This window comes from Aulostomus chinensis, chromosome 5 (genome assembly GCF_037954235.1).
Source record: "Aulostomus chinensis isolate RoL2024-O1b breed Wild chromosome 5, RoL_Achi_v1.0, whole genome shotgun sequence".
In the NCBI taxonomy this organism is placed as follows: Eukaryota; Metazoa; Chordata; class Actinopteri; order Syngnathiformes; family Aulostomidae; genus Aulostomus; species Aulostomus chinensis.
This window is the reverse complement of record NC_141324.1, coordinates 3,515,623-3,524,511: the sequence shown is the minus strand read 5'-3', so window position 1 is coordinate 3,524,511 and position 8,889 is coordinate 3,515,623. Positions and strand designations below refer to the sequence as shown.

Sequence of the window (8,889 nt, the reverse complement as noted above, 5' to 3'; positions counted from 1 at the left end):
GCATGTGTGTGCGTGTGTGCGTTTGAGGTCCAAGGCTAAGGACACATCGCTGCTTTGAAGGTCAAGGTCTCTACGTTCATGTGTGTACGCTCCATTTGAATTGATGGCGTCTCCATAACCACCAGGACGTGAGCCATGATGCTAAGCGCTAGCTCAGCTGTCCGTCACAAAAACATCCTTCACTGTTTCATTCACGCAGGAAGACGTTGGAACTGCTAACAAAATGTGGCTTTATTACAGCTTCAGTGCAAACCAAACCATCAACAACACACACGAGGGCCTGAGGCTGAAGGGACTTCAACAACGCTGTTGCAGCTTCAAGCCTCGGCTTCTCTCTGCAGAACCAATGAACATTTAGCGTCCATTTCCTTGCAGAAGTGAAAAGCACACTCAAATAACAGTCCTCACATTTGAACACGCGCCTCTTTCCTGGACAAACTTCCGAACAAAGTGCAGAGAAGAACGGTTTCTCCCAAACAGATCAGAGCAGTCACTTGAATTGGAGCGAGTGGAGGAGCCTGGACACCCTCCTGCATCCAGTGCACCATCTGCTTGTTCTGAACGGAGACAAAGTGCTTGAGCTGGTGGCCCCCCGATACCCTCAGAACAAAGACAGTGAACGTCCCAGCTCTTCCTTCATACATGATCAGGGAGCAGGGTTTCTGGAAGGCCTTGTTTCAAGTGCATCACATGTTGTTTGCTCTCAAGAACACGTCTCCATACATGTTCGTGCAAGTTGAGCATGCAATGAGGCACCGCAGCAGAATGTTGCTGAAAGCTGAAAAAGGAAAAAGAAGACAGGGAAAAGCTCCATCCCTCCGTGAATCCGAACCTTCTTTCCTTGTGCAGCTGTCTTTCCCCTGCGTGTGTGCGTCCCGAACAAGACCCCCTACATTTGCAGGCTTCAAATGCAAGTCACACTGAACTGGAGCAAGACTTTGAATCGGTCCCCTCCCAACGGAAGCTTTTAACTATGTACAGCGAAAGGGAGGCGCTCAGAGGGGACGCCACCCACACAAGCTGCGTCTTCACACTGCGGGTCCTCCACCGGTGTCCACACGGACACAAAGGTCCTGCCACACAGACACAGGACCCTGAGAGGAGAGGGAGCTGGGAAGGTCTGGAGGAACCACGGTCTCATCTGGAGGAGAGGAAAGACAGAGGGTGCTGGACGTTCTCTGTCGGAACTGAGCCATCTGATCGATCAACACTGACTAATCACCGGTGCTCATCCCAACCCACCTGTGTTGGTGACGCTGCAATCCTCACTCTTTGTCCTCGTCTGGCAGATGATGCACACCCATACCAGTGAGGTCGCCGCCATACTCGTAACCACGGAGATAATGATGATCACTGTGGTGACGGTGCTGGGTTCAGGCGGCGGGGAGCAGAGGCTGCGGCGCGGCTTCACCGTCAGCTGGCTGTGAGTGCGCACTGTGACCAGGGTGTTGGACATGAGGCAGGTGTAGTGACCTGCATCCTCCAGCGATGCTTCGCTGATGACCAGCAGCTGGTTCCCTGAGGTGAAGTGGTGTCTGTCAGAGGGGCGCAGCGGATGATCGTTGTGCAGCCAGGTGATGAGGGGAGGGGGGCTGCCCAGTGCCTTGCACTGCAGGGCCACCGTGTCACCCATCACCACGGTGCGGTCCTCCATGTCCTGGGCCAGGTGGGGTGTTTCTGAGGAGAAGAGAGGAAGCAGGTTCTCACACAAGATTTTATGATGCCATGTTTTCCCACAGTGTGTGTGTGTGTGTGTGTGTTAGGCCTTGACTGAAAAATATCATCGATGTCATATTTTGGCGTCGCCACATCGCCGCACATACGTGGGTCAGCCAAAGCCAGCAGTTAGCGCAGCACTTTCCAGAATGGAGTGGGAACCTGCGACCTCCTCACAGGGTGCCCAACTCACCCTACGAAAAGCAGCTCGCCCTCAATCATCTGCAGTGTGGGAATACTTTCAACTCAGTCCCAGGCCAAAAGGTATCGTGATCTGCGGCCTTTGCCAAACTGAGCTGGTATACCACAGCAGCACAACCACGATGCTGGAGCACCTACAGTGGAGGCACCCCCTCGTCTCTCGAGGAGGGCACAATAGTAAGTCAGTACCAAGTTTGGCTAAACTGAATTTAAGTTTGTGCAGTGAGTGGTGCAGCTTAAGCACTGCACTTAGGTCTTCGTGCTTGTAGTTAAAGTCAGCTAGCTACCAGAGGATGGATACGGTAGCTGTGTTCTGCAGCCGTAAGCTACCACTCCAGCTAGCAAGGCAAGGCAAGGCAAGGCAATTTTCTTTGTATAGCCCGTTTTCACAAATAGTTTGTCTCAAAGGGCTTCACATGGCATCATAACAACATCCTCTGCCCTTAGACCCTCACATCGACTGAGGAAAAACTCCATAGAAAACCCTTTTAACAGGGAAAAATCTGAGAAACCTCAGGGTGAGCAACAGAGGAGGGATCCCTCACCCAGGACGGACAGACGTGCAGTAGATGTTGTTACAGACAAGAAAACAGTTTACAATACAAAATGTGGGAAACACGGAAATGTTAATAACAGCTGAAGAAGGAAGCTTCTGGTAGGGGAGGCAGGGAGAGCAAGCCAGCTTGATGGGGGACTGGATGGCAGACTGGTTCATGGAAGGGGAGCGCAGGCCGGTGTAACAGTAGGGAATAAGGGGGGGGGGGGCGATGCAGGCGGCGGTTGGGGCTCTGGTGGATCTGTGGAAACACAGAGAGACTGCGAGACACCAAGGCCAAACTACAAAGTGCAACAAGTAATGGTAATGACAGTTCCAAAAATGTGCAGGGAGGAGAGGAGGAGAGAGGGGGAGAGGAGAGGAGAGGAGAGGAGGGCTCCATGTAACCTGATGTGTCCCCCAGCAGTCTAAGCCTGTAGCAGCATAGCTATCAATGGTTCAGAGCTACCTGAACCAGTCCTAACTGAAGGCTCTGTCATAGAGGAAGGTCTTAAGCCTGGACTTAAACGTAGTTAAAGTGTCTGCCTCTCTGACCCATGGAGAGATGTTGGTTCCACAGTAAAGGAGCCCGGTAACTAAAGGCTCTACCTCCCAGTCTGTTTTTAGAGATACTGGGAATCACTAAAAGACCTGCATTCTGGGAGCGGAGTGCTCTGGTGGGACAGTAGGGACTAATGAGCTCTTTCAAATAGGATGGAGCTTTATCATTGAGAGCCTTATAAGTTAGCAGAAGGACTTTGAAGTCGATTCTAGATCCTACAGGAAGCCAGTGGAGAGAAGCTAAAGTGGGAGAGATGTGTTCTCTCTTCTTAACTCCCGTCAAAACCCTCGCTGCAGCGTTCTGGACCAGCTGGAGACTCTTTAGAGAGTATTTAGGACATCCTGACAGGAGAGAGTTGCAGTAGTCCAGCCGAGAAGTGATAAATGCATGCACCAGTTTTTCAGCATCACTCTGGGAAAGGATATTCCTAATCTTAGCGATACTTCGCAGATGGAAGAAGGCGGTCCTAGTCACATGCTTTATGTGGGAGCTGAAGGAAAGGTCCTGGTCAAAAATGACCCCAAGGTTCCTTGCAGTTGTACTCGAAGTTAGGGTGATGCCATCTAGAGTAGAGATCCGATTCAAGAGTGTGTCCCTGTGGTGTTTAGGTCCAAAAATGATTACCTCAGTTTTATCTGAATTTAGCAGTAAGAAGTTAGAAGACATCCAGGATTTCATGTCTTTCAGGCAGTCTTGCAGATGAGTAAGCTGGCTTGTGTCGTCTGGCTCCATCGACCAGTAAAGTTGTGTGTCATCTGCATAACAGTGGAAGTTGATCGAGTGCTTCCGGATTATGTCACCTAATGGGAGCATGTAAAGAGTGAAGCAGAGTCTGTTAGCATGAAATGCTAACAGACTCTAACGAATGCACAGCTGTCTAGCCACTAGCTACCATTATGGGGCTCCGTTTGGTACCACTGGCAGACTAGCGGAGTGAGTCATGACCCTCTCGGCTGGCTCACGTAACCCTGCTTAGAAAATGCAGCTTTTTAAACCTCCTGGAGTGAACGAACTGAATATTTGGCTGAAACTTGATCAGTCTGGATCTTCCAATGCTGTCCCATTGTGAGTCCATCCAGTTGAGCTGCTGATTCAGCAGTGATGGTTCTCTTCAAGCACCTTGGTTTTTTTAATGAAGGTTTACAAATTAAATCTATTATTTCTCAGATGGAAGGGTCTGACTACATGTGATGAAGACGGGAACAATGTCTGCATCTTCACTGCGGCCCTTGATCCAAGATTCAGAAAACTCAAGTTTCTGTCCACAGACGACACCCTGAGGGTGGAAATCAAACTTCGGACCCTTGCACTTGAAGCCAAACAAGTGCCAGTGAGGGAGGAGCCTGAGTCCCCAGTGGCCTGCCAGGTCACTCAAGAAGACAGAGGCCAAAGTCGGTCCTGGACACATTACTTGGTCAGGTAAATACCCGGCCCATGACCAGAGGGAAGGTGCTGTGAGGGACAAGGTGCTTGTCCACTTTGAACGCTTCCCACAGGACTAAACCGCTCCACTGGATTGTTGCACTGGGCATGAAACAGGGTTGGTTTCTGCACTGCAGAAACACACACACACACACACACACACACACACACACACACACACACACACACACACACACACACACACACACAGAAAGCCTCGCACTGACTGATGCCCAACTGAGTGCTTGGCTGTGTGCAAGAGCCGGTTCTCAGAGATGTGGGGAAAGTATCCAAACTCAACACACGCCACCAACCAAAGACACAGCACAGAAACCAGTCCTTACCCAGGACCGTGAGTGTGGCATTGGCAGAGACAGTTCCCGCCCTGTTCTTTGCGGTGCAGCTGTACACGCCCGTGTCTTCTGGCTTGACGTTCATGATGAAGAAAACATCATCGCCGGGCATGACGTGCATGCGGTGCTCACGGGCAGCAGGGAAGTCTGTACCCTCGTCTTTCTGCCAGGCGACCTGCGGAGTCGGGTGGCCCTCGGCGGAACACTCCAGCCTGGCGGTTTGGCCCGTCCTGATCGTGCTGTCCCCGGGAGTCTTCACGAAGGACGGCAAGACTGAGGACAAAAAAAAGAGGGGTGACTGAGACAGTGAAGACCCGCTGTAGCCTGTGTCTGCGTTGATGCGAAGTGGGTGTCTGCTGCTTCCATGTCTTTGCATACACACTGAGTGGGTGTGCCTGTCATAGCAAAGAAGAAGGCAGCGGTCTGGCACACAGTTAACGGAGACGCGACGCTACATGTACACTCCAGCTGCAAGACAGCCAAGTGACCACGCATAGAAGACACCGCCCCCGTGAGTTCGGACATGCAGTTCAATCAATTTGTCACCAATACCATTGCAGCAGAGATGGCGGCAGAAGAGAGAGACGACTTGTTAAGGGGGAAGAGAAGTCGTGGCTCATCCGTCAAAAGGCATGATTGTGAATCAGACAAGCAGAATGCGAAGAGGCGTTGTACTTGATGGAAGCAATGTCATCACACACATGCTAACAAATGGAGTGGCGTGTCTTTAGATGCCTGTCTTGTGTGTTGCTCCGTTTCTAAAATGTGCAGCTCAGAAAGAGAGGAATAAAACTCCTCCAAACAGATAAGTTCTGACCTGAAGAAAGAGAAAAACCTACCGTTGACGATGACGCGGGCCTTGCTGGAGTAGGCGGAGCCAAAGTAGTTGGTGATGATGCACTGGTAACGCCCTTCATGGGCGAAGGTGACATGCCGCAGGTGCAGGATTGTGGTGTACTCAATAACACCTCTGGCCCCTCCCCCTACGGCATCAGATGTGGTGCCATGATGGGGGTCGCGCACGTGGGCGGACTTCTCCGTCTCCGCCTGGTGAAGAAGCTCCTGGTCCTTGCGCCAGGAGAAGGTCACGGGGGAGGAGCTGCTGCTTGCTGCCGTGCAGGTGAGACGCACGTTGCTACCCAGGACAGTCATCGCTGTCTCTGGCTGCACCGTGATCTGGGGCTTGAGAAGGTCATCTCGATGTAGAAAGAGGAGTGGCAGGAGGACAGAGAAAGGGAGAAAAGGCAGAGTTAGCAGTCGGAGAGAAAAGAGGTTCCCAGGGGGACGACTGAGATGACACCAGTTAGGACTTGATGAGTCTCAAATGGAAGCACAAAGCAAATATCTGGTCCAGGCTATACTCAAATGTTGCTCAGCAGGCGTCTGCTTGTGGAGCTCAGTGTAACTGGATTATAAAAAGACACAAGAGCAAACTCTGAACACGACACAAACAACATTTGCAAGGATAGAAATTACGTGGCCCACCTGTCCCTCCAACTCTGCTCCAAACAAACAAACGAGCACACACGCAAACTCCTCACCGCAAACAAAACTGCTGGATGGTGCCTGGAAGATGCTGGTACCCTTCAGGCTGTTGGGGTGGGCACAGGTGGCGTTGATGCCGGCCTTTAAACCACGTGACACCAACCACTCTGGGAGCCACCGGAGCCGGCAGTCACACAGGAAGCTGTCGCTCTGAAGGAGCCTGGGGAGGGGAAACGTGTGTTTCAGTGAGCAAGTGTACTGAACTGAGGGAGTGTGTTTCAGTGAGATTTGAGCCCAAAAATAATGTGTGTTTGTCTTTGAGAGTCAGACAACTCACAGACTTTTGAGGTTCTTCATCTTACTGAAGGCATACGGCTGGATGGAGTGGATAGCGTTCTCTCCCAAGTCCCTGTTGGGCCACAGCAGCTCATCAACAATGATCCATGATAACTGTCATCAGCAGGTGTCTGGCTTTTCTTAAAGCAGACAGGGAGATCTAGGAATCATGTCAGGAAAGACCTTTCAAAGGGTTCCATTTCTCTGACGAAATTCAATACGTGCTCCTTAACTCAGGAAAAATAGAGGCTTAAGTTGAGGTGGTGCTTCACAACGACACAATCAAACTGCTCACCACCCCCTCTCTGCCAGCTCCTCCCCTCCCTTACTCCCATCTCCAGTCTAGCGACAGGATGAGCTGCCGAGCGTTGTGGAATACTCACAGGTGTTCCAGGGTCTCCAGGCCAGAGAAGGCTTTCTTAGCCACCGACTTGATCTTGTTTCCAAACAGAGTTCTGCCGTTTCCAAACAAGAAGGGTGTCCACAGATGATGAGAGACAGAGTGAGGGGGGGAGCAGAGTGGGTCAGGGGATGAGGAAAGACAGAGAGAGAGAGAACAAGATGGGGAGAGAAGCACAATTAGCAAGACTGAAGCTGATAAGAGTAGGGGGGTTGAGGTATTGGAGATATGACCTGTGTGGAGATGAGCCAAGAGGCAGGGTGACTGGAAAGGTTGGGGGGGGGGGGCACCTCGGCTCCGCACTGCTCTTCAAAGACCACTTTTATCTTGATTAGAATTTAACAGCAATGACCCAGCAGAGTTTGTGGGGATACCCAGTAGGGCTGCAACGATTAGTCGACGCTGTCCACAATGAATTCATCGTCGACTGTTGCCGCCACACGCGTTTCTCCAACAGAGTGAGGCGTCTCTCTTGATTATCATCTCTGCGAGAGTCGCTCATGCGCAGTAGCGTCTCTTCTCTGAGCGGGAACATAGAGAAATGGCGGCGTCAACATCAGGTACGCGCACCAAAACTTCTCAAGTCTGGAGCATTCTAGCCTGGATACGGCGGATAAAAAGACTACTAGCAAAGGTTGCTAAGCAGACCTTGGTGTCATGGCGATGATGCAGGAACATTTAAAGAAGCCGTCGGGCAGCTGAAGGAAGCGCAGCCTGACTCTCCTCGGTGAGACTCAAGTGACATTCAAGCAGGACGGTTTTAGGACACATTGGACATTTTAGAAGAGTGTTGTCACTATAAAAGAGAGCTCTAGCGTTATGAGACTGTGCCTGACACACGTGTTTTAAATTAATGAACTCAATAAAAGATGTGTTTTTCATTGAACCATCTGTCTTGTTTATTGTCATTTGACACATAATTAAATCAACTTCATGCTAAATTTAAGAAAAATAATAATTATCCGATGAGTCGACTAATCGTTTCAATAGTCGGTGACGAGTCACTATTAAAATAGTTGTTAGTTGCAGCCCTAATACCCCTGCGACCCTGCGAGTGTGTGTGTGTTTCCAGTGCACCGCACTGCAGCCTACTTTGAGACAAGAAGCCAGTTGCCGTTTGTCTGATTTGGGGTCCTAATCCCCTCGTCCACCCTCACCCGCGAACCCTAACCCCTCCCCTGTTTCTTTTGCGCCGTACCCTTGACTACACAGGAAGAGGAGACATGGTTGGCTGCTTCATAGTGAAGACCCCAGAGATGGAACTCAAATGTCTTGTCACTGGACGAGGGGGCCGCATTTTCAGATTGTTAATTTGAAGAAATCAGTGCCGTCACAGTCACAGCGGTGAGCTTGTCTTGTCTGGGTTTATTGTCTTGTTTATTTCTTTGTGTTATTTTTTAAGAATTAATTCCCCTCTCATTTCAGTGCACCAGCCTCTCCTCCTGTTGTCGTCCTGCATTCTCCGGTCCTGTCAGTCAGCGTCCGCCCCGCCCCCTCTTGTGTCTCATGCTGCTGATTCCACTCTCCCCTGTTACGCCCCGCACACCTGTCCTCCATCAGCGTGATTCGCTCCTCGTGTGTCTGTGTCTCTGTCTTCACCTGTCTCGTCGCAGAAGTGTTGTTCATTGCCGACCACGGAAGCGCCACTGTCACAGTTGAGTCATTGTTATCAAGTCAAGAGCTTTATTTTGTCATTTTTACAGTCAGGTAAGAAGAAGTTATTGTCAAGATCAGTTTGAGTTCAGAAGTTTGTTATTTTCTAGTCTTGGTGAGGTCACGTTGTGATTCATTTTTTATTGTAGTTTTCTCAGCCCTCCTCTGTTGAGTGAGCGAGCTTTGCTTTTTTAGCGTAGCATTTAGTAATGGAGTAGCCAGCCAG

At 50.6% G+C, this 8,889-nt stretch overlaps 1 protein-coding gene across 2 annotated transcripts in view; it reads right to left on the bottom strand.

The window, feature by feature from the left end:
* Positions 1–213: 213 nt before the first annotated feature.
* Positions 214–8,889, bottom strand: part of LOC147260924 (leucine-rich repeats and immunoglobulin-like domains protein 1) — a 35,656-nt gene continuing 26,980 nt past the window's right edge. For both annotated transcript variants that reach the window (XM_086205142.1, XM_086205143.1), the window contains exons 11-17: positions 6,994–7,065; positions 6,612–6,683; positions 6,331–6,494; positions 5,629–5,985; positions 4,781–5,062; positions 1,243–1,677; positions 214–1,141 (exon numbers count right to left, since the gene is read on the bottom strand). In XM_086205142.1, coding sequence (XP_086061268.1) covers positions 1,029–1,141; positions 1,243–1,677; positions 4,781–5,062; positions 5,629–5,985; positions 6,331–6,494; positions 6,612–6,683; positions 6,994–7,065 — 1,495 coding nt within the window. In that variant the 3' untranslated portion in view covers positions 214–1,028. The remainder of the gene's footprint in view (positions 1,142–1,242; positions 1,678–4,780; positions 5,063–5,628; positions 5,986–6,330; positions 6,495–6,611; positions 6,684–6,993; positions 7,066–8,889) is intronic.